Source organism: Lithobates pipiens, unplaced genomic scaffold (genome assembly GCF_037356315.1).
Source record: "Lithobates pipiens isolate NorthernLeopardFrog02 unplaced genomic scaffold, aLitPip1_a1.2 Scaffold_13, whole genome shotgun sequence".
Classification (NCBI taxonomy): domain Eukaryota; kingdom Metazoa; phylum Chordata; class Amphibia; order Anura; family Ranidae; genus Lithobates; species Lithobates pipiens.
In genome coordinates this window covers 127,336,537-127,362,792 of record NW_027507718.1, presented here as the reverse complement: position 1 = coordinate 127,362,792, position 26,256 = coordinate 127,336,537, and the positions used below count along the sequence as shown (strand labels likewise).

Below are 26,256 nucleotides of genomic sequence, written 5' to 3'. Positions count from 1 at the left end.
ATGTGGGTATATACACATCATTAGTAAATGACAGACCACTCCCTTCTCCTCCATGCCCACTAACTAGCTAAAAACAATGGGGGCAGGATATTGCATGTAGATTACTGGAGGCTTCACCTCCCTGTTATTCTAAGACACAGGCTGGAGGGGCGTGACACAGCCTGTGACTGGCAGAAATCTGCTCACACCATGTTATTGCCAAAAAAATATTAATATTTGATTTCAAGTATATATTTGTATGACAATTTAAACAGTTGCAGCAGAGGACAAGAAGCTCCTCTGGCTTATGTTTCCTTGCAGACAGGCTGGGAAAGATCTGGGTCATGTGACAGCTGTATATCGATTAGAAAAAGGTACTTTTTAACAGACGTTCAGTGTCCTTAAATCCTCAATAATGGGGTGTTGCAACGTGTTGGCTTTTTCTCGTTCAAAATTTTTTATTTTATGTTAAAATAAATTACATGTACAGAATATAAGACAAATTATGTGATACCAGAAATAAAAAGTAAACATATTGAAGTACGGATGATACAAAGCAAAGAAGAATTTCAAGATATTCTCGTGGGAATGACAATAAATGGCCTTTATATATTTTAGAATTTGAAAACATTCTTATAGCTGAGTTTTAAACATTTTAATCACAAGAAAATATAAATATGTCTAAAAGAAAATATATGATTTTAAAGTTTTGACCATAACTTCTAAAGTATGTTTATAGTAAGTATTATATAGTAAGGGAAGAACATAAAAGGTATATAGGAGGGGAAGGGGAGGGAATAATTCTCCGGAGAAGGTTTTATATATCATCTAATGTTGTAATGCTATAAAAAATCTTAATCACCATAACAATAAAACTCGGTTGTCAATATTATCTGACGTATAATATTTAATCCAGGGTTTCCATATGATATCAAACTTTGTCATCTGGTTTTTATCTATAGCGTCCATTTTAGCATGGATGAAAGATTGATTCATTCTACGTTTGGTTTCTGCAATATTCACCACATCTGTTTTCCACGCATTGGCTATAGCCTGCTTTGCGGCTATCAGGAGTGTAAGAACTAATTTGAATTGTTTCTGATTCAGAAAGGCTGGTTTTAAATTAAGGAGAGCTATAATTGGGTCTGGAAAAATTGGACGATCAAAAAATTTTGTAATTATCAGAAAGATCTTTTTCCAAAATGATTGTACAATTGAGCAATGCCACCAGGTATGTATATAGGTACCTTTTTCTGGACAGCCACGAAAGCAGAGGCCAGTGTTGTCTGTTGAGAATTTGGCGATTCTCGCAGGAACCAAATACCAGCGTGTGAGAACTTTATGATGATTCAGATGCCAATATATTTATAGAGGAAGATTTTGTGAAAGACCATATGTTGGACCAAGACCTAGAATTGATCGTACAATCCAAATCTTTTTCCCACTTGGCCACATATTTAGGTATAACAGTATTAGAATTAGATATCAATTGTGTATACAATGATGTAATACGACCTTTAGCATGTGGTTCCTTGAGACAAAATCTTTCAAATTGAGAAATATTATGTAAGTTTACATTTAAATTGAGAAGAGGAGTATTAAAATCTTTGATTTGGAGATATCTGAATATTTCTGATTGTGGAAGCTTATATAATTCACATAGATCTGTAAAAGATTTTATTGATGTAGTTGAAGTTAAATTATATAGACAAGTGATACCAGCCTTAGACCAAGCTTTAAAGGTTTTGGGATATTTCCAGGCTGGGTAAAAAGTTGGATTCTTGTGGAAAGATAATAGCGGATTTTGTGGAGATTGCAGACCATGTGAATTTCTATACCTATCCCATATAGATAGAGTGCTTAGAAATGGGGTTATTTATAGACTTACGATCCGCAGGTTGTAACCATAATATATTGTTTATAGGAAGAGGATCACAGTCTACAGCTTCAATGAGGACCCATAAAGGAATCTCTGTAGAAGAGTGATATTTTGTTAATTGAGATAATTGAGCTGCCTTATAATATATGTTAAAGTCTGGGAATCCCAAACCACCCAAAGCTTTGGGGAGAACAAGTGTTTTTTTGTGAAGTCTGGGTTTTATTTCCCCCCAAGTAAATTTCGTTACTTTTTGTTGAATCAGCCTAAGAAAATATGCAGGAATATGAATCGGGAGAGTTCTGAATAAATATAAAAATTTCGGAAGAACAGACATTTTTATGATATTGATTTTCCCAAACCATGATATCGGCATTGATGACCAATTAGATAATGGTGTTGGCTTTTTTAACATCAGCACTACATATTGAAATCATTCATTAGCTATACACCTATTAATTACTAAAGGGAGCACGGTTATATAGACTCATGAAACTGTACCATCACTGACTAGCACAAGCACAGTAATCTTTATTGCATTTTTTTGTGTTTTCTGAGCAGTTAATAGTGTTTAATGGTATATATATATATATATATATATATATATATATATATATATATATATATACACAGTATCTCACAAAGGTGAGTACACTCTCACATTTTTGTAAATATTTTATTATATCTTTTCATATGACAACACTAAAGAAATTACAATTTGCTACAATGTAAAGTAGTGAGTGTACAGCTTGTATAACAGTGTAAATTTGCTGTCCCCTCAAAATAACTCAACACACAGCCATTAGGCTCAGTTTACACTGGAACCGACTGTGGATCGCACAGGAATGCTGTGCGTCCCTGTTCTCCATTTCAGGGATGAATCAGGGCCAAATCTATGCCTGAATTTGGCACTGAAACTGAGCCAAAGACGCACAGTGCGCACAGCAGCCGCCCCAGAGATATGTGAACTGTCTCCAGTTACGCATAAGTGTGAGCCCAGCCTTAATGTGTAAAGTGCTGGCAACAAAAGTGAGTACACAACTAAGTGAAAATGTCCAAATTGGGCCCAAAGTGTCAATATTTTGTGTGGCCACCATTATTTTCCAGCACTGCCTTAACCCTCGTGGGCATGGAGTTCACCAGAGCTTCACAGGTTGACACTGGAGTTCTCTTCTATGATGACATTACTGAGCTGGTGAATGTTAGAGATTTTGCTCTCTTCCACCTTCCGTTTTAGGATGCCCCACAGATGCTCAATAGGGTTTAGGTCTGGAGACATGCTTGGACAGTCCATCACCTTTACCCTCGGCTTTTTTAGCAAGGCAGCAGTCGTCTTGGAGGTGTGTTTGGAGTCCTTATCATGTTGGAATACTGCCCTGCAGCCCAGTCTCCGGAGGGAGGGGATCATGCTCTGCTTCAGTATGTCACAGTACATGTTGACATTCATGGTTCCCTCAATAAATTGTAGCTCCCCAGTGCCAGCAGCACTCATACAGCTCCAGACCATGACACTCCCACCACCATGCTTAACTGTAGGCAAGACACACTTGTCTTTGTACTCCTCACCTAGTTGCCACCATACACGCTTGACACCAACTGAACCAAATACATTTCTCTTGGTCTCATCAAACTACAGGACAAGGGTTCCAGTAATCCATGTCCTTAGTCTGCTTGTCTTCAGCAAACGGTTTGCAGGCTTTCTTGTTCATCATCTTTAGAAGAGCCTTGCAGAGCAATGTGATGCAATGTGTGGCGTCGTATGGTCTGAGCACTGACAGGCTGACCCCCCACCCCTTCAACCTTTACAGCAATGCTGGCAGCACTCGTACATCTATTTCCTAAGGACAACCTCTGGATATGATGCTTAGCATGTGCACTCATCTTCTTTGGTCGACCATTGCGAAGCCTGTTCTGAGTGGAACCTGTCCTGTTAAATCGCTGTATGGTCTTGGCCACCGTGCTGCAGCTCAGTTTCAGGGTTTGGCAATCTTCTTATAGCCTAGCCCTAGCCCATCTTTATGTAGAGCAACAATTCTTTTTTCAGATCTTCAGAGAGTTCTTTGCCATGAGGTGCCATGTTGAACTTCCAGTGACCAGTATCAGAGAGTGAGAGCAATAACACCAAATTTAACACACCTGCTCCCCATTCACACCTGAGAGACCTTATAACACTAACAAGTCACATGACACTGGGGAGGGGAAATAGCTAATTGGGCCCAATTTGGACATTTTCACTTAGGGGTGTACTCACTTTTGTTGCCAGTGGTTTAGACATTAATGGTTGTGTGTGTGTTGTGTTATTTTGAGGGGACAGCAAATTTACACTGTTAAACAAGCTGTACACTCACTACTTTACATTGTAGCAAAGTGTCATTTCTTCAGTGTTGTCACATGAAAATATATAATAAAATATTTACAAAAATGTGAGGGGTGTTCTCACTTTTGTGAGATATATATATATATTATATATTTACATTAGCGATCTGTTTCAGAAAATTATACCAAGGTGATAACTGTGAGTTGATCTATCCCGTTTCTTTCTTTTTGTAGGAATCCTCTTACTCATTTGCACTGAAATGCCTTATCAGCCTCTCAACTGCTATCCTGCTTGGACTCATTGTCATGTATCACGCCAGAGAGATCCAGGTACTATCTCTTGTTAAAATTAGACCGTGTAACAGCTCTATTACTCATTTTCTCACATCTGTTGCAAAAATATGAATTTAAAGGTAAGAGTGTGAAGACATTTCTATACATTAGATCTGTGCTAGCCTACATATTAGATTTTATATCCTGATAGCCAAATACAGTATATACTGCAAGTAGCATATTTGTGAATACCTGCTTGGCTAGACTATGGCATGGTTTAAACGGTAAAAATGCAACTGTAGTAAAATTATTCAATATACTAAAGTGGATCATAGGAGAAAGGCATGTGCAAATTGTACTACACTTTCTTTAAAGGACATACAATACATCATAAGACCTACTTATGGGTAAGGTGCAGCGTGGTGTGGCGGTGGAGAGAACACACACAGAGGCAGAGTGCGATGAACTGGATATATTGAAAATGTTCCGGTAAGGTACAGTCAGGCCCACTGGGTGAGCACAGGCTTCTGGTGCCACATACAAAACTCATAGCGGTAATCCTGCAGCTGACAGTGTCTGCAGAGAGGGAGGGAACTGGCCGGTCCAACCCAATAGGGTAGCTGCTCCAAAAAAGGTAGATGTTTTTCCTACTCCTCCAGAATCTTTTCCTAGCACTAAGCACTCTCCATGCCAGATGGATAACCTGTCTCTACGCTAGCCACTTCGCCAATGCGTACCAAATCAGGGGCTCATAGGCTTATATAAGCTCTGCCCCGACCCAGGATGGCTGCGAAGGTCATGAGGGGTCCAGCGTCCGATCAGACAGCTTCTCCCAAGTGACAATAGGAAATCATAGAGGAATTAGCTCTCCTAGATGTTCTTCTTTCTCTGTATTGCTGCTTTGCACAAGCATCATCTACAGTGGGGAGTACAGACTGCACCTACCTACATACTGCAGATGTTTTATGATTATACTGAAAGCTGGCAGGTTTAAAAGTAATGTCTTGGTATTGTCTTTATGTCCTAACTTTATACAAATTATGTAATTTTTATTACCATTGTGTGTTGTTCCTGGGTGACAGCATTGACTTTTGCCATACACATTACCCATCTTACTTGACTGGTGCCATGTCCGCTGTTACAGTGCTCTGCTTAGACTCCTACTGCCTATGACATAGATTTTTGTGGGAAGTTGGTGGAGTGCTGGGTTCTGATTGAGGTGGTGGGTTTGGTGCTGGTGAGAGTGGTATGAGAGTTTGTATACCTGCATTCAAGAGGAAGTAAACCCTGATGGGAATTGAGCACAAACGACACAAAGCAATCTCCTGCGCTCGGGTGCCTGGTCAACTAAGTAAGTGGTGCAGCCAACACCCTTAGCAAAGTCAATGGAATGTCACAGATCTTGCTGCCCTCCTCAGAATAATGGGTATCCTTACATCTGAAACATACAAAAAGAACAGGAGGGCGACCGACCTTGTGCATTACCAAATATAGAATGTACAGGCATACCCCACTTTTAAGTACAAAATGGTGTTTATTTACTAAAGCTGGAAAGTGCAAAGTCAGGCTCATTTCTACATATAAACCAATGAGCTTCTAACCCCAGCTTGTTCAATTAAGCTTTGGTAATAAAACCTGGAAGCTCATTGGTTTCTATGCAGAAGTGAGCCTGATGTTGCACTTTCCAGCTTTAGTAAATAAACCCCATTGTGTACTTAAAAGTGATGTATGCCTGTATTCATAAAATAAAACAAGAAATATACATCAATACTCCAGCAATTGCGAGTAGTATCTCTAGAACAGAATTGACAGGAATTGAGAACAGACATATGTGTTTTTTAGACAAAGATATGAATTCATTTAATATCATTATTATTTCTATTTTTATAATTTTTTATATTGTTTTCTCTCTTTTTTCTATCCATCACAGTTCATCACTATATGTATACACACTTTTGTCATTATTGGTTTCAGCTGTAGGGGATGTTTTTGTAATGTTTGTTTGAAGTAGAGCCAATTAAGCACTTTCATGTCATTCAGCTGTGTTACTACTATTAAAGATGTGTGATTGCTAGTGCTTATGGGTTATGACTAAGCGAAGAAATTCATAAAACGCATCAACCATGCTTCCCTTTGTGTGTGTCATGATGCTGTAGCTATAATTGTTTCTTGATGTTGGAGGATTTTACATAATAAAGCTTTTATCTTTATCTTTTGGAGTGTGCGGTCATTCGTTTTGTTTCCTGAATTGTCTGTATGACTGGCTGTGTGAATGTGTGACTGGCTATGTGTCTGTGTGACTGGCTGTATGAATGTGTGAGTGGCTATGTGTCTGTGTGACTGGCTGTATGAATGTGTGACTGGCTGTGTGAATGTGTGACTGGCTGTGTGAATGTGTGACTGGCTGTGTGAATGTGTGACTGGCTATGTGTCTGTGTGACTGGCTGTGTGAATGTGTGACTGGCTATGTGTCTGTGTGACTGGCTGTATGAATGTGTGACTGGCTATGTGTCTGTGTGACTGGCTGTGTGAATGTGTGACTGGCTGTGTGAATGTGTGACTGGCTATGTCTCTGTGTGACTGGCTGTGTGAATGTGTGACTGGCTATGTGTCTGTGTGACTGGTTGTGTGTCTGTGTGACTGGTTGTGTGTCTGTGTGACTGGCTGTGTGAATGTGTGACTGGCTATGTGTCTGTGTGACTGGTTGTGTGTCTGTGTGACTGGCTGTGTGAATGTTTAACTAGCTGTGTGGCTGTGTGACTGGCTGTGTGAATGTGTGACTGGCGGTGTGTCTTTATGAATGGCTGTGTGTCTGTGTGAATGGCTGTGTGAATGTGTGACCGGTTGTGTGAATGTGTGACTAGCTATCTGTCTGTGTGACTGGCTGTGTAACTGGGTAATTAGCTGTGTGTCTGTGTGACTGGCTGTGTGAATGGCTATGTGTCTGTGTGACTGGCTGTGTGTCTGTGTGACTGGCTGTGTGTCTGTGTGACTGGCTGTGTGTCTTTATGAATGGCTGTGTATCTGTGTGAATGGCTGTGTGAATGTGTGACTGGTTGTGTGAATTTGTGACTGGCTATCTGTCTGTGTGACTGGCTGTGTAACTGGCTATCTGTCTGTGTGACTGGCTGTGTGACTGGCTATGTGTCTCTGTAACTGGTTGTGTGAATGTGTGACTGGCTGTGTGTCTCTGTGACTAGCTGTGTGTCTGTGTGACTGGCTGTGTGTCTGGTTGTGTGTCTGTGTGACTGGCTCTGTGAATGTGTGACTGGCTGTGTGTCTCTGTGACTAGCTGTGTGTCTGTGTGACTGGCTGTGTTTCTGTGTGACTGGCTGTGTGTCTGGTTGTGTGTCTGTGTGACTGGCTCTGTAAATGTGTGACTGGCTGTGTGTCTCTGTGACTAGCAGTGTGTCTGTGTGACTGGTTGTGTGTCTGCGTGACTGGTTGTGTGAATGTGTGACTAGCAGTGGGAATGTGTGACTGGCTGTGTGAATGTGTGACTGGCTATGTGTCTGTGTGACTGGCTGTGTGTCTGTGTGACCTAATTTAACCACTTGCTTACTGGGCACTTAAACCCCCCTCATGCCCAGACCAATTTTCAGCTTTCAGCGCTGATGCACTTTGAATGACAATTGCGCGGTCATACAACACTGTACCCAAATGAAATTTTTATCATTTTTTTCCCACAAATAGAGCTTTCTTTTGGTGGTATTTAGTTACAGCTCGGAGTTTTATTTTTTGCTAAACAAACAAAAAAAGATGCAAAAAAAATCATGTTTTAATAGTTTGTTATAAAATTTTGCAAACGGGTCATTTTTCTCCTTTATTGAAGTGCGCTGATTAGGCGGCACTGATAGGCTGCATTGGTGGGCACTGATGGGCTGCATTGGTGGGCACTGATAGGCTGCATTGGTGGGCACTGATAGGCTGCACTGGTGGACATTGATAGGCATAGTTAAGGCGGCACTAATAGGCACAGATAAGGTGGCACCGATGGGCACAGATAAGGCGGCACTGATGGGCAAAGATGGGCACAGATAAGATGGCACGGATGGGTGGCACGGATAAGTGGCACGGATGGGTGGCACGGATGGGCACTGATAGGTACCACTGATAGATGGGACTGATGGGCACTGATAGGTGGCACTGATAGGTGGCTCTGATAGGTGGCACTGCTAGGCACTGATGGGCGGCACTGCTGGGCACTGATGGGCGGCACTGCTGGGCACTGATGGGCGGCACTGGGGTGCAGCACCTTTGAGGCAGATTGTGGGCACTGTGGGTGGCACTGCTGGGTGGCACTGTGGGTGGCACTGTGGGCACTATGGGCACTGCTGGGTGGCACTGACGGGGGGCACTTACTTTTATTCAGGATGGCACTGCAGGGGGCAGGTGGGCACTGGCAGGGGGCAGGTGGTCGCTTGTATTGCTGGCCGTGATCGGGACTGATGTCCCGATCACGGCCGCCGGTGATCGGCTTTTTTTTTTCTCCTCGCGCTGTCAGTGCGAGGAGGAATAATAGCCGATTACAGGCTCCGTTCTATCACATGATCAGCTGTCATTGGCTGACAGCTGATCACGTGATAAGGGGTTGGGATCGACCCCTTGCACGGATCGGTGATCAGGCGAGTCTCATGGACTCGCCGATCACAGAGCGCGCCGTGGTGGCTTGGTGGAGGGGTGCAAAGCCCCACCTCCCTGAAATGAGTTTTTGCAGGTTGGGATGCCTGTATGCATTTGAAAGGAGATCTATGGTAACAGAGCACACTTTCATTTTAAAACATCAATATTGTAATAGCAATACAAACAATAGTTACAGTTCACAATTCAATACACGCTTACTTGAAAAATCTCCTTTCATGCCGTGAGTGCTGCCTGTCTGCTAGGCCTGCCTGTCTTTCTTATTATCTCTTCCCTCAACTTCCTGGATTCTCTGCATGCTTTACAGCTTCTACTCTGCAGTTTACTTTCAATTTCTAAGGCCTACATATCCCATGGTACCTTGCTGACTGCAAGCAGTTTTTACTCCTTAAACTCCTCCCCTTAGCACCCCTTTAGTTCAGAAGGAAGGCCCTGGGAAATGTGTGACATGGCAGTACCTACTGTGACATGTTGGGGTTATGTAGCTCAGTTGTAGTGCCAAAACAGTGATTTTACTCCACACCAGAAATAGTTTTCAGGGCTTTCCTGACAACTTTTATTTAAAAGAATGTCCAAAGTTCATGCAGGTCTTCCCATACAGGGGGTTCTCACCATCAATACGAACCAAACATGACATTAGATTACATGACATTAAGCCTCCTTGCTCTTTTGGCAACTTTAATGCTCTGCTTAATACCTATTGGTCTTCCTGACCATTAGTACCTTTTGGTCCTCCTGATTATCAAACATGTCCCAGTGTTCATGCACAGGTGCTGTACCTCAGCTCTGCATCCTTCCTGGCATCTCCCTGCTGTTTTGTCCCTCATGGACTCTCTCCCCGGTTCGGGCCTTGGTCTGTCCTGACCTGGACAGTATGCTGCATACGAGCACCTCTCACGACTCCTTTTACACACTAACCCCCTCGGAAAGGTGGGGCCTAACCTCTAACTCTGGCTCTCATATGAAGCCAGCACACACCTGTGCCATTAATGTGCTTACTTCTTCCAAATTTGGTGTAAACAACCATATTAAACATTGGCACGGGCTCCCCCTGCCACACTACCCACAGGACGTAGTAAATATACAGCATATAGTGGAATTCAAGGAAGTAAATATTTGGATATCTTCACAAAGTAAGCTTACAAACTTTAAGATCACTTAAATTAATAGGCATATCCTGGAAATCACTGAACTGTAGAAATACTGTAATTATATGATTTTACAGTTTGTTCATATATATTTGATTACAATGCATAAGCTTGCCACTTACACCAAGGGCCCTCGTGTCTGGAGCATGTTCCAAAAAAAAATATTTTTTGTATATGCATATGTAAGCGAATGCATGAATATATGTATTTAAAGGGGACCTATACCTAAAATCTAAAGCTTGGGTGTCTAACAGGGATTCATTAGAACATTTTATTGTGACAAAGGAAATGAGTCAAAATGTACCTTTACCATATAATTTCTGAATAGAAGCAGCAGAGCACATTCTTCACACGTGACAATGCATAGGCACACTCTGTTCTTTGAGCCTCACAGGAGCCTATTAGTAAATTGATATGCATAGCCTGCCCAGCCCTGCTTTTGATTGTATTACATTAATGGTTTTTATCAGAGAGCGAGGTGTAGGAAACAAGAAGAGCTATTCCACAGGGATACTGTACAATGGAGGAAAATGTGGGACTGAGCAAATGAACAGCTGCAGAATGCCTGCTATAAGTGCTTTATTGGTCACACCATACTGTTTAACTACTTCCCGATCAGCCGCCACAGTTGTACTGCGGCAGGTTGGCTCTCCTGCGTGAATCTCCATCATTGTACATCAGGCACGTACACGGCAATCTGTGGGTATGCGTGCCCATTCCCTAGTGGGGGAGCCAATTAGCGGGTCCGGTGGACATCGAGTCCACTCGTGATCGCTCCACGGAGAGGCAGAATTGGGATCTGCCAATGTAAACAAACCGATCCCCGTTCTGTCAGGGGAGTAGCACTGAATCGAGAAAAGACTAAGGTTAGTATTTAGGGAGGGGGACGAGTGGAACAGCAAGTTAAAGGTATTTCGATTAAAGGAGTTGTAAAGGCATTTACAATGCATTAAGATAAAAAGCCTTCTGTGTGTAGCAGCTTCCCCAGCACCCCCTAATTCTTACCTGAACCCCATCTCTGTCCATCTGAGACTCTCCCTCCTGATTGGCTGAGACACAGCAGCAGCGCCATTGGCTCCTGCTGCTGTCAATCAAAGTCAGTCAGCCAATCAGGAGAGAGAGGGGGCAGGGCTGGGCCGCAGCTCTGTGTCTGAATGGACACAGGAAGCAGTGACTCAGCTCCAGTGCCCCCATAGCAAGCTGCTTACTGTGGGGGCATGTGACAGGAGGGAGGGGCCAGGATCACAGAAGAGGGACCCGAGAAGAGGAGGATCCGGGCTGCTCTGTGCAAATCCACTGCACAGAGGAGGTAAGTATAACATGTTTATTATTTTTATAGAAAATAAAACAAGACTTTACAATCACTTTAACGATGGTAATGCATGTAGGTAAAAAGCCTTTTAACTTTAGAACCACTTTAGGTAAGAATGTACTGTATATGTGTAAGTATATGTGTGTGCATACATGTTTATATGCACGTGCATGTATGTAAATATGCGTATGCATATACGTTTGTGTGTGTTAACTCCTTCTCACCCAGTCCCAGCGTCCATTTAACAGAGTCTTTATTCCCAGGGGGAGGGAAGGACTGCCCAATCACATGACCATTGTGGTTGGCTGTTACAGGGAGTCACGTGATTGGGAGCAGGTCCTGCCGGCTCCCGGACATTGCTAAAGACTGGGAGCTGTCTAAGACAGCTTGATCTCTGTGCTAGGTGAATAATCACAACAGAAGCAGCATGTGCCCCCTAGGCGGAAGTGCAGTATTGCGTATATATACAGTTGTGCTCATAAGTTTACATACCCTGCCAAAGTTTATGATTTTTTGGCCATTTTTCAAAGAATATGAATGATAACACAAAAACTTAACTTTCACCTATGATTAGTGTTTGGCCGAAGCCATTTATTATCAATCAACTGTGTTTACTCTTTTTAAATCATAATGACAACAGAAACTACCCAAATGACCCTGATAAAAAGTTTACATACCCCAGTTCTTAATATCATGTATTGCCCGCTTTAACATCAATGACAGCTTGAAGTCTTTTGTGGTATTTGCTGGTGAGTCTCTTTATCTTCTCAAATGGTAAAGCTGCCCATTCCTCTTGGAAAAAAAGCCTCCAGTTCCTGTAAATTCTTGGGCTGTCTTGCATGAACTGCACGTTTGAGATCTCCCCAGAGTGGCTCAATGATATTGAGGTCAGGAGAGATGGCCACTCCAGAACCTTCACTTTATTCTGCAGTAGCCAATGACAGGTCGACTTGGCCTTGTGTTTTGGATCATTGTCATGTTGGAATGTTCAAGTACATCCCATGCGCAGCTTCCTGGCTGATGAATGCAAATTTTCCTCCAGTATTTTTTGATAACATACTGCATTCATCTTGCCATCAATTTTGACCAAATTTCCTGTGCCTTTGTAGCTCACACATCCCCAAAACATCAGCGATCCACCTCCGTATTTCAAAGTAGGAATGATGTACCTTTCATCAAAGGCCTTGCTGACTCCTCTCCAAATGTAGTGTTTATGGTTGTGGCCAAAAAGCTCAATTTTGGTCTCATCACTTCAAATGACTTTGAGGCTTGAGAAGGTTTGAGGCTTGTCTCTGTGTTGTTTGGCTTATTGTAAGCGAGATACTTTGTGACATTTGCGTAGTAATGGCTATCTTCTGGCGCCTTGACAATGCAGACCATCTTTCTTCAAGTGCTTCCTTATTGTGCATCTTGAAACAGCCACACCACATGTTTTCAGAGAGTCCTGTATTTCACCTGAAGTTATTTGTGGGTTTTTCTTTGCATCCCAAACTATTTTTCTGGCAGTTGTGGCTGAAATTTTAGTTGGTCTACCTTACCGTGGTTTGGTTTCAACAGAACCCCTCATTTTCCACTTCTTGATTAGAGTTTGAAAACTGCTGATTGGCATTATCAATTCCTTGGATATCTTTGTATATCCCTTTCCTGTTTTATACAGTTCAACTACCTTTTCCCGCAGATCCTTTGACAATTCTCTTGCTTTCTCCATGACTCAGAATCCAGAAACGTCAGTGCAGCACTGGATAAGAGATGCAAGGGTCTTTCAGGAGTCCATAAACTCATTGACCTTTTATATACACACTAATTACAAGCAAATAGATCACAGGAGATGGTGGTTACCCTTAATAGCCATTCAAACACCTTTGTGTCAACTTGTGTGCATGTTATAAGGCCAAAATCACCAGGGTATGCAAACTTTTGATCAGGGTCATTTGGGTAGTTTCTGTTGTGATTATGATTTAAAAAAAGAGTAAACACGGTTGATTGATAATAAATGGCTTCAGCCAAACACTAACCATGAGTGAAAGAATAGTTTTTGTGTTATCACTCATTCTCTGAAAAATGGCCAAGAAATCATAACTTCTGCCAGGGTATGTAAATTTATGAGCACAACTGTACATATATCTGCTAGGGGAAGGTCCGGAATTGGTTAAATAACTTGTTCACTAAATGTATGGTAATGTCAAACCTTTATCCACTGCTAAGTGCAGTAATTCAAGAAATTGACAAAGCCAATATTGTCATAGGTCTTATTTTAAACTTTGCAAAATGAAGAATGTTTATATCTTGGGATTCCTTTACTAGAATCCCTTCTTGCTTCATAACAGCAAAAACACCTGTTTGTCTAATATCTTGTCTTTATAAATTCCTGGATATTCCATAGAGAGCATAATGATACTACAGAAAAAATACATCTTAGCATAGCAGATAGGAAAATAATGGTAGTTGTCATTATTAGTCATCAGACTGTTCATCATATACTAAAATGATATATACTGTGTGTATATATATATAATATGTAAAAACTACTGTGCAAAAGTTTTAGGCAGGTGTGAAGAATGCTTTCAGAAATAGAAGCGTAAATAGTTTGTTTTTATCAATTAAAATGGAAAGTAAATGAACAGAAGAGAAATCCAAATCAAATCAATATTTGGTGTGACCACCCTTGGCCTTTAAAACAGCATACATTTTTCAAGGTACACTTGCATACAGTTTTTGAAGGAACTCAACAAGTAGATTGTTCCAAACATCTTTGAGAACCAACCACAGATCTTCTATGGATGAAGGCTGCCCAAAATCCTTCTGTCTCTTCATGTATTCCCAGACAGAATTGATGATGAAGAGATCATGGCTATGTGGGGGCCAAATCATCACTTCCTGAACTCCTTGCTCTTCTTTATGCCGAAGACAGTTTTTAATGACATTGACTGTATGTTTGGACTGTATGTTTGTCCTGCTGCAGAATACATTTTGAGACTATCACATGCCTCCTTATGGCATGATGGAGAAATATTTGCCTGTATTTCTCAACATTGAGGACAACATTGATCCTGACCAAATCTCCAACTCCATTTGCAGAAATGCAGCCACAAACTTGCACAGAACTTCCACCGTGCTTCAATGTTGCCTGTGGACACTCATTATTGTACTGCTCTCCAGCCCTCCGGTGAACAAACTGACTGCTGCTTTAGCCAAATATTTTAACATTTGATCATCAATCCAGAGCACCTGCTGCCATTTTTCTGCATGCCAGTTTCTATGTTTTCTTGCATAGCTGAGTCACCTAGCCTTGTGGGGAGTAAAGGGGGCAAAGGAGGACACTACTGGGGGTGGGGGTTTGAAGGGACGCAGAGGAGGGCACTACTGTGGGGGTGGGAAGGAAGACACTGCTGTGGGGGGAGAGTTAAGGGGGGGCAGAGAAGGACACTACTGTTTGAGGGGGATGCTGTGACTAAGGACACTTCTGTGAAGGGGGAACTGTGATGTGAAGTGGGGGGATTGTTATATGCAGATGGACTGAGGACACTGATATAAGAACGGGATTGTGATATAGGAGGAGAGGGGTTGATGTGAACAATTTGAGTCACTGCACAAACATGCGATTCAGACCTTTGCCGTAATATCATTTTTCCAGCCGGACACCTTTGAATTTTAATTTAATATCCCTGATCTATGGTGACCCTAGGTGGGATGAGTGACCATAACATTGAGAACACCTAAGATGGACATAAAGTAAGCAACTGAGGGGGTGATTGAAAAAAGGTTTGGAGAACTTAAAATGGTGTGATTGTTGTACGAAACATTGGGCCAAGTTCAGCACTTATATATAGAACTAGGAAAGACTCTATTAGAACAATGGACAAAATATATTGTATGTAATTTAAAATAAAAATAAAAAATAACAGCAAAAAGACCTAGTGAAATGTTTCTGTGAATATAACATGAAAAGACAATGAAGGAGGCATGTGTGCTATTACACACTGAAAGGTGACACATTCAAACAGGAAAAACACGAAATACACCCACAGCCCCAAGTGACCTTGTCATTTGATAGCCCATCTATGCTCTCTCATCCGCTTCCCCACCTGTCAGGTTTCTGTCCACACTGAGAACACCAGAAAACCAATTTTAATTATAATCTCTTTGCTGTACACCTTCCTGCTAACATGGAAAGAAGAGATCATGCATAATCAAATTAGATGTCTTATGGTTCTCCTTGGCTTTGTCATTAACACTTCAAAGGGGTAGGTGCAGAATAAATACAACTGAAAGGTTTCCTTTAGACTTCTTTCACACTGGGGTGGTTTTCAGGCACTCTAGCAATGGAAATAGCCTCTGCTAATCACCTGAAAACTGCCTCTCATTCATTCCAGTGTGACTTCTCACACTCGGGCGGTGCACTTATGGGACAGGAAAAAAAGTCCTGCAAGCAGCATCTTTGGGGCAGAATGGGAGCGCTGTATACAGCACTCCCAAAATGCCCCTGCCCATTGGAATAAATGGGCAGTGCTTTCCAAGCGCCTTAAAAGTAATTTGAAAGCACCGCAAAACGTGAGTTTTTAACCCCTTTTTTGTGGTTAAAAGCTCCCTGCTAGAGGCCGAAAGGCGGCAGAAATGTGCTGCTTAAACAGCCGTAAAGCGCTGCTAAAATGAGCAGTGCTTTAGGGTTAACGCAGCCGCGGCCCCATTGTGAAAGAGGTCTAATACAGTCAAGAAAAATAAATGGAAATAAAGAAATACTTCTTGTTGCTTTACAGTGACTCATATCCTGTATATTGAATTCAATTTGTACCACATTGTTAAACGTATTTAGAAAAGTTATTTCAGCTTTCACATGTTTTCATTTCATTGCTTTCATTCTGTTACTTTTTGATTTAAAGCCCAAATCCAGACAGAAAAAAAAACTGCACAGCCCTACTGCAAGGGTTATTTGCTAATTTGCTAAGGGTTAATTGCTAATTAACAATCCTTATTTTTGGGAAAAAATACACTTTTTTGAATTAAAAAATAACTGTAAAGTTACTCCAATTTTTTTTACATTGGGAAAGATAATGTTACGCCGAGTAAATTGATACCCAACATGTCAGTGCCAACATTAGCAGAATGCTGGCAGTCATCCGTTGGCCAGCACCCGCTGATCAGCTTCTACTGTGACTAATCACAGGAGAAGCGGCGTTCCGGCTGCGTGTGCGCGCACCCCCTACCCGGAAGTACAGAATCATGTATATATACGTGATTCTACACAGATCGGCCATCCTATAGTAGTAAAGCTACAGAAGGGCGGTCGGCAACTGGTTAAATTTGTATACTTGTGCAGCTTTAAAGTGACACTTATCTCTGGTGTGAAACAATATAAAATTATATTCCAGTTCATATTCTTAACTCAAAAAAATCCCTTCTATTGTTCTCAGCCTGAAATCCCTCTTTTGCTGCTCTGCTCCGACTTTCTGTTAGAGGGTGGCAACATCATGGTCCAACTGAAAGTAGGAACGTAGCTACCTTCCAAGATGCATTAAGGACTGTGAGCTATGGGCTATTGGAATTCATTTCAAAATGAGCAGAGGTTCGGAAGCTCCAGGAGGCAGATAGATTTCAGAGCTATTAGTTAGTGGATTTGTATAGATTATTTATGGAGAAAAAGAATATCGCTTAGTGTCACTTTAGGTTTAGTGTTTTTTTTTGTTGTTGTTGTTGAAATGTGCAATAAGACACAGCAATCAGAAATGATTTGTCATTGTCCTGACTGCTCAGAATAGAGGTAAATCCTGGTTGATCACTGTGGGTTACTACATTTTGAATATCATCATCACTGCTCTTTGCACTGCCTTGTTAAATAAACCCAAAAAGTGCAGTGGTGTGTAAAATGCTTCAGAAAGAGGTGTCACTTTGTATATGTATGCATGCTGCCATTCACCTTTCCCTTGCTGCTGGCAGTGACAGTTCTGTGTATTGCTGTGTTAGGGGATCTGGAGTTAAACAGTTCAGCTAAAAAACATGGAAAAGAAGGGACAGCTCATATATTTCCTTTAGACCCCTTTCACAATGGGGCGGTTTTCAGGTGCTTTATCAGTGGAAATAAACTCTGCTAAATGCCTGAAAACCGCCTCCCATTCATGTGACGTTTTAACACTGGGACGGTACGTTGCGGGACATTCCGAAAAGTTCTGCAAGCAGCACCATTGGGGTGGGTTGGGAGCACTGTATTTAGCGCTAGACATGGGCACCGTCAATAAATTAGTTTCGTTCTGTTCTGTTACGGTTCGTATTAAAATTAATTCGTACTTCGTATTTCGTGTCCGAAATTGCTTTTAGTTTCATACGAAATACGAATTGTCATTAGGTTCGTTAATTTGTATGAACGTTCGTTACGATGAATTTAAAGGCAAAAATATACCTCAATATGACAGTCGATGCTGATGGAAGTTTGGTTTTTATCCGAAATACGAAATTGCGTTGAAGAATTTCGTATCCGAAATACGAATTTTCTTTAGATGAGAAAGAGAAGCGGATTGTCTGCCATGCACTGCTGGTCCAGTTTTCGCCTGCTCCTCCTGGGGCTGCTTATTATGAGGGGCTCCCACCATCCCTGTGCTATGCTGACTTCCTCCTGGGGCTGTACCTCTGCTGTGCATATTATGAGGGGCTCCCAACATAGTAAGCAGCCCCAGGAGGAAGTCAGCATAGCACAGGGATGGTGGGAGCCCCTCATAATATGCACAGCAGAGGTACAGCCCCAGGAGGAAGTCAGCACATCACAGGGATGGTGGGAGCCCCTTATAATAAGCAGCCCCAGGAGGAAGTCAGCATAGCACAGGAATGGTGGGAGCCCCTCATAATAAGCAGCCCCAGGAGGAAGTCAACATAGCACAGGGATGGTTGGAGCCCCTCATAGTAAGCAGCCCCAGGAGGAAGTCAGCATAGCACAGGGATGGTGGGAGCCCCTCATAATATGCACAGCAGAGGTACAGCCCCAGGAGGAAGTCAGCATAGCACAGGGATGGTGGGAGCCCCTCATAATAAGCAGCCCCAGTAGGAAGTCAGCATAGCACAGGGATGGTGGGAGCCCCCATAGTAAGCAGCCCCAGGAAGAAGTTAGCACAGCACAGGGATGGTGGGAGCCCCTCATAATAAGCAGCCCCAGGAGGAAGTCAGCATAGCACAGGGATGGTAGGAGCCCCTCATAGTAAGCAGCCCCAGGAGGAAGTCAGCATAGCACGGGGATGGTGGGAGCACCTCATAATAAGCAGCCCCAGAAGGAAGTCAGCATAGCACAGGGATGGTGGGAGCCCCTCATAGTAAGCAGCCCCAGGAGGAAGTCAGCATAGCACAGGGATGGTGGGAGCCCCTCTTAGTAAGAAGCCCCAGGAGGAAGTCAGCATAGAACAGGGATGGTGGGAGCCCCTCATAATATGCACAGCAGAGGTACAGCCCCAGGAGGAAGTCAGTACAGGGATGGTGGGAGCCCCTCATAATATTCACAGCAGAGGTACATCCCCAGGAGGCAGTCAGCATAGCACAAGGATGGTGGGAGCCCCTCATAATAAGCAGCCCCAGGAGGAAGTCAGTATAGCACAGGGATGGTGGGAGCCCCTCATAATAAGCAGCCCCAGGAGGAAGTCAGCATAGCACAGGGATGGTGGGAGCCCCTCATAATGAGCACAGCAGAGGTACAGCCCCAGGAGGAAGTCAGCACAGCACAGGGATGGTGGGAGTCCCTCAAAATAAGCATAATGACTGAGTCGTCGATGCGACGACAACTGATCCGAAATCCGAAATTCGTAAACAAAAGTTCGTATTGCGTACAGGATTCGGACGCATGACAATTCGTATTTCGGATCCTTCCAAACGTACGAATTTTGGGAAATTCGTACGAATTTGAGATTCGTAGGAAACGAATCGCACATGTCTATTTAGCGCTCCCAAAAGTAAGGAGTTTTTTCGGGGTTTAAAGCACCCTGCTAGCAACTGCGGCCGGTGCTTTCAGTGTGAAAGCTCTCCTAGATTAGTATTCTTAACCTTTTGTTATGATTACAGATCCCTGATGTATTGCCCTGTATGTCCCGATATCCGCTACGCCAGACCGTTGAAATCATTATCATCACTAGACCTATTAGGTATCAGTATGACTTATAAAGTGTCGGTAGATTACATAGAACAGCTGAAAGAAAATAATATGTATTTGCATTAAAAATAGCAAATTACAAAGACAGAAGCTAGCTACGAGTGAGATTTTTGCTGTTGTTTTTCTGCAATCAAAACATGAAATTGAGGTACAATTACTTATATCATCTGCTACATCAAGTACATTTCTCCACTTTTCAGGTTCAGGATAATGCAGACAATCCTGTTTATTTTTATTTTTCCATTATTCAAGCATCCAGTCCTATACCGCAATCATTTGGTTGCTATACCAGGGGTGTGGATAACCTGGTAATAATCCCCTGATTTAGGGCCGCTTCACACCAGGAGTCTCACCATTTTACTGAGGGGAGGAAAATAAAAAACAATTTACTGACCAGGCTATATGTACACATTATGATGTGATGGTGGAGAACATTAATAGGAATCATTTAAAAGTTAAAAAAGATAAACTCATGTAGCCATCGTGTTGCAGCTAATTGGGGGGTACACCTTGGATAGGGAGTAGAAATATGGGATGCCAATAGGATAAGTTATTGCCATGATATTTAAGGATTTAATACATTCTGAATAAAGTTAGAGCCAGAAGATTGAATGTGCAAATTGAATTAAGTATGAATCACCTCCTGCATCTCCATGCAGAATGTTGCTCCTCCTGCAGCTCAGCCTCCACAGACTATACCATCTAAGAGTTTTCTTACCATCCGACCGTGTGGTGGCAGAGACATCACTAATGACCGTGTAAAAGCAATGTTCTTAGAACTCTTGCTGTACTGAAATCTGACACATCCTCTTCTATTGAATAGTAGGGGCCCACTCTGAATAAGCATCTCTGCTGTGGCTCTGGTTGCTCGCTGCCACTAGGCCTGAGGCCTGCAGAACCTCTCCCCGGAGGCCCAGTGGGTTAAAAGCATATCGTCTAGGAAATATGAACTACTGTTCCCAGCCAGCCCAACTTGCAAATCATGTGCCCGCAGGCAGCATCGACTTGACACAGATCCCCACAGTCTATTTTCTGCTTCAGGACTCCCCATCATCTACCGTGTGTATTTATGAAGACTGCACTAGTGACCGTGTACTAGCAGAGTTCCCTCACAGACTCCTTGGCACTTCCAGCCCTTGGCACTTCCAGCCCCACTGTGGTAACACTCACCGATCTTCCAACAGCCCTGAAACCTTGATGAGGAACTTTGACTGGACCATGCGTACCAACAGTTTCACCTGCCCCTCTGCTCCAGGAGTTCCCTTCCATCTGGCCATGTGCTGGCAGAGACCTTGCCAATGACCATGTAGAGGCAATGTTCCCTCACAGCTCTCCCCGGGCCTTCTCCGGCATTTGGCAAACCCTCCCCCAGATGGGGATGGCCTCCTGCAACTGTCTAATATGTCATTCCTCACTTCACCCAGCCGACTCTGACCCCCAGTGGAAAATAACCTCAGCTTATATAATACCGATTGGGGATTGGTCAGGGCTCACACACAAGCTGCCTGCCACTCCAGTTCCAGGCCCAGCCCCCTTTCTAAAACATTCTCCTCAGAAACAGGGGAGGCGCCTCAGAACTGATGTGTAGGTGGTCACACCCACTGCTACTCTGACCAATCCCAGCCCCCCAGGTCAAAACAGACAGGCCTAGCCTGCAGCATAGGCCTGCCTAAATTTGCTGGCTAACCTAGTAAAATAAACCTTACTAGCACCTACCTATTGGTAGAGGGTGCTACATTCACCCCCACTAAAAATCACAGCTGTCCTCAGCTGTGGAAAATAATTTAAAAAAATCCTCCTGGACCCACGAATAAAGGGCATCCCATAAATGATGGGGAAAAAGGGTACAAACTTGGATGGGAATTTTGTATAAAAGTACAAAAATATAGTATATACACTCTGGTCATATATTTACATTGTACATTTTACACACATCCCAACCTACAGGTCCCTGTAGCTACAGTCATATGAGTGGAGACAGAGCTTTAAAAATAACCAGGGAAAAGGAAAACAGTAGAAAGAGACAGGGAAGGTCTGGAAAAAAGGATTCAACAAGGAACACCCAGGTAGTAGAGTAATTTAAACAGAATTCTTTATTTGGAAACAATTCCACCCACAGTATAAATATTGTATCAACTACCGCCACCAATAATTCTAAAATAGAAATAGTGTATGAGGGGTGTGTGTGTGGTATGTGTCTGTACTCTACTTACTTTGTTACTATTTTAGAATTATTGGTGGAGGTAGTTGATACAATATTTATACTGTGGGTGAAATTATTTACAATTAAAGAATTCTATTTAAATGACTCTACTACAGTGTTCCTCTTTGAAGAATCCCTTTTTCCAGACCTTCCCAGTCTCTTTCTACTGTCTTCCTTTTCCCTGGTTATTTTTATCGTATGTATTGATTCAGAGGAACCTGCCTTTTTTGTTACGTATATTTCTTTCTAACAACTAGTCATTACGTAATGTGTCTTTTGAAGGGTGTAGCACTGTTGATTAATTATCGTTAGATAAAAATATACTATTAGCCAAAGAGACATCCCTACTAATTAGGAGCTCCCTGAGCAACCACCTGTTTTTCGAGTGGAGACAGAGCACTACTCCCGAGGGAGGAATACTCTGCCTACCACAGCTCTTCATCTGTTGTCCCACGGTGGGGATGGACAGCCGTCCCATCCCGGTGTTCCTAAGAGAAGACAAAACATACACACAGTCTATCTATACACTAACTATACAGAATTCACCACGTAGAGGGGGTTATCATCCTCCACTTGGTGAATAAACGCACACATTTTTTTTTTTATGTATGTTTTTTAATGTTTTTTTAATTACAACACAGCAGTCCTTCCTTACACATAGAACTAGGGATCCGACCATCCCCCTCCCATTTGACTTAGCCCTTGTACACACGGTCGGAGATTCTGACGGAATGTGTCCGATCGGACCGTTTTTTCGGATATTCCGACTGTGTGTGGTCTCCATCGGACTGTTTCCATCGGAGTATCCGACGGACCAAGTTTTCCAACTTGTTGGTAAATTTTCCGACAAAATGCTCCAATCGGATATACTCCGATCATGTGTAGAGAATTCTGATCGGACAAAGTGCCACGCATGCTCAGATCAAATTCCTACACCAAAGCTATTGGCTACTTGTGTGAACGTAGTCCCGTCGTAACGAAATAACGACATCATGTCGGATTTTCCGACAACTTTGTCCGACCGTGTGTATGCAAAATATACAAAACTTTCAAAACATACAATACAATCAACATTACACAAACGTGGATCTATCTCCTAATGTACTCCCTCATGTTAAAGAAATCTCACCGTCTCCCGCCATCTAGTCCCCCCCCCAAAGAAAAAGGATGTTATATTTTATCCTTATCAAATTTTTGAAGACATAAAACATAAAATTCTCTTAGGGAAATTCCTTCTTATTTCCATAAAACCTGACAATTCCCATCCCTTTCTATTGATTTCTGAAGAGGAAGAATTTGCAACGTTTTGCCTGCTGTTGGAGATTCCACCCTAAAATGCCCATTTCCGTGAGAAGAAAAGAGGAAGGAAAAAAAACAAAACAAACAAAAACAAAACGCCCATAATAATTCCTTCATCCATCATATAGTGTTTAATTCTCTTTCTTTCTTACATAAATAAACTAAGTGTTTCCAAACCCTTTTTAAGTTTTTTAAGTTCTAAGGAGTAGAAATTCTGGATTTTTGTTTCCATCGAGAATTTCTCCAACAGGTGTGCCTAATTACTGTTTACCAAAAAAAATAAAATAAAAAATAAAAGGGGAGGGAGGAGAGAGAGGGTGGGGGTCATAGATGGGGGAACAACTGAAAATCTAGTTACTTCCCGTATAGTTCACATAAACCTGAGTTAGTCTAAATTCCAACCAGCTCTTCCAGGTACTAACAAATTTTATCTCCATATGTATTACTTCTTCCATTAATCTACCGTATTTATCGGCGTATAACACACACTTTTTCCCCCCTAAAATCAGGGGAAAATCGTGGGTACGTGTTATATGCCGATCCCCGCTGATCTCCCACTGATTGTGGGGAAAAGAGCGAGCGGAGCCGAGATACACAAAGCCGAAGTACACTCGGCTTTACTCGGCTCCTCTCGCAGTCCTGCCCACCTCCTATGATTGCAAGAGGAGCGAGCGGCGCTGACATACAGAAAGCCGAGTGTACTTCGGCTAGTCTTGGCTCCTCTCGCAGTCCCGCCTCTGACTGTGAGCAGAGCCCGAGTCTAGCTGAAGTACATTTGGCTTTCTGTATGTCAGTGGTCAGTGCCGCTCGCTCCTTTCGCAATCAGTGGAGGTGGGCACAAACTGCGAGAGGAGCCGAGTATACTTCAGCTTTGTGTATCTCGGCTCCGCTCGCTCCTCTACGCTCAGTCAGCTGGGAATCAGCACCAAATTTAAATTGGGCCAATCCTGAAAAGAGACCGGGCAAGGCTGCAAAGAGACTGAGCAAGACTGCAGATGGACACTGGGCAAGGGTGCACTGATGGACAAGGCTGCAGATGGACACTGATAAGGCTGCATTGATGGGCATTTAAATGTAAGTTTTTTCCTTAAACTTCCCTCCTAAAAGTTTTTTTTCCTTAAAATTACCCCCTAAACTTGGGGTGCGTGTTATACGCCGATAAATAAGGTAATTTTATCTACCTACCTAAATAAATCCTTTATCGTTGGAATTATATTTGACTTCCATTGTTTCGGGATTAATGCCTTTGCTGCATTTAGTAGGAATGAGTTAATTGCTACTTTATATTTCTTCATTGGCATCCCTGTTCATGGAACAAGCATTGCCAAGGATCAATATCAATTTCATTCTCACTGATCTTCTTCTTTATGCAATACAGTATTTCCCTCCAGTAAGGTTGATTTAGGGGACACTGCCACCCCATGCGTTCCATGCTCCCCACATTAGACATGGGCGCCATCAAAAAATGTGTTTTGTTTCGTTCCGTTTCGTTCCATATGAAAATAAAATTGTATTTCGTAATTCGTGTACGAAATTCTATTCGGATTCATACGAAATACGAATTATCGTTTGATTCGTAAACTTTTCATTAAAATAACGAAAGTTCATTATGATGAATTTATCATTATGAGGGTCTCCCACCATCCCTGTGCTGTGCTGACTTCCTCTGATTGGTGAACAAAACACCAGTCATGCTTCTGTTAATTTGGATCTGAAATTCGTTAACGAAATTTCGTATTTTGTATGAAATTCGTAAGCATAGAAATCCCCATAGGGTTCCCACCATCCCTGTGCTGAGTTCCTGGGGTTTTAACTTTTAGGTTCATTAACACCTGCTGTGTGTCCATTATGAGGGGTTCCCACCATCCCTGTGCTGAGTTCCTGGGTTTTTAACTTTTAGGTTTGTTAACTTTTCGTAAAAATAACGAAAGTTCGTTATGATGAATTTATCATTATGAGGGTCTCCCACCATCTCTGTGCTGTGCTGACTTTCTCTGATTGGTGAACAAAACACCAGTCATGTTTCTGTTAATTTGGATCCGAAATTCGTTAACGAAATTTCGTATTTTGTATGAAATTCGTAAGCATAGAAATCCCCATAGGGTTCCCACTATCCCTGTGCTGAGTTCCTGGGGTTTTAACTTTTAGGTTCATTAACACCTGCTGTGTGTCCATTATGAGGGGTTCCCACCATCCCTGTGCTGAGTTCCTGGGTCTGAGTGTACACCCACTATGCCCATTATGAGGGGTTCCCACCATCCCTGTGCTGTGCTGACTCTCTCTGATTGGTGAACAAAACACCAGTCATGTTTCTGTTAATTTGGATACGAAATTCTGAAATTCGTTAACGAAATTTCGTATTTCGTATGAAATTCGTAAGCATAGAAATTCCCTGGGGTTTTAACTTTTAGGTTCATTAACTTTTCGTAACAATTACGAATTTTCGTTATGATGAATTTATCATTATGAGGGGTTCCCACCATCCCTGTGCTGTGCTGACTTCCTGGGTTTTTAACTTTTATGTTCGTTAACTTTTCGTTAATTACGAATTTTTGTCATGAATTTGGATCCGAAAATTGTTAACGCAGTTTCGTATTTCATACGGAATTCGTATGTATAAATATTCGTATTTCGGATTCGTACGAATGTAGGAATTTTCGTTACGAAACGAATCACACATGTCTACCCCACATCCCCTCAAACAAAAAGGGGGCAGGTCTGGGTTGGTTTTATGCAATTTTATTGGGACGTAATACCACTTAATTAATAACTTGTAATTCATTTCCTTCATCCTTGTGTCCATTGAAGACGAGTAGGACCTGATCTCTGTGGATTGCATGTCCCAAGCTCCACTGCTGCTTGATGTCCTTAAAGCGGGTCCAGGCTTCACTCTCTGGCACCCGGAGTGGCTTGGGGACATGCAAAAAGTCCCATACCATGTCATCCTCCCACTTTCCCCGTGAGCTATCTATGATGTCCATGGTCTGGGTTGGCACATAGGAGTAATCAAAGCCCCACTCCAAGGCTACCCTTCTTTGCACTTCCTGCTGGAATCTTGAGGGTCGGGGTAACTCTTTAATTTTCCCT

The 26,256-nt window shown here is 42.4% G+C and overlaps 1 protein-coding gene across 3 annotated transcripts in view; it reads left to right on the top strand.

Annotated features, from left to right (window-relative positions):
- The window catches only part of KCNN1 (potassium calcium-activated channel subfamily N member 1), a 210,757-nt gene that overhangs the window by 31,844 nt on the left and 152,657 nt on the right, over positions 1–26,256 (top strand). For all 3 annotated transcript variants that reach the window (XM_077475545.1, XM_077475542.1, XM_077475544.1), the window contains exon 3: positions 4,406–4,501. In XM_077475545.1, coding sequence (XP_077331671.1) covers positions 4,406–4,501 — 96 coding nt within the window. The remainder of the gene's footprint in view (positions 1–4,405; positions 4,502–26,256) is intronic.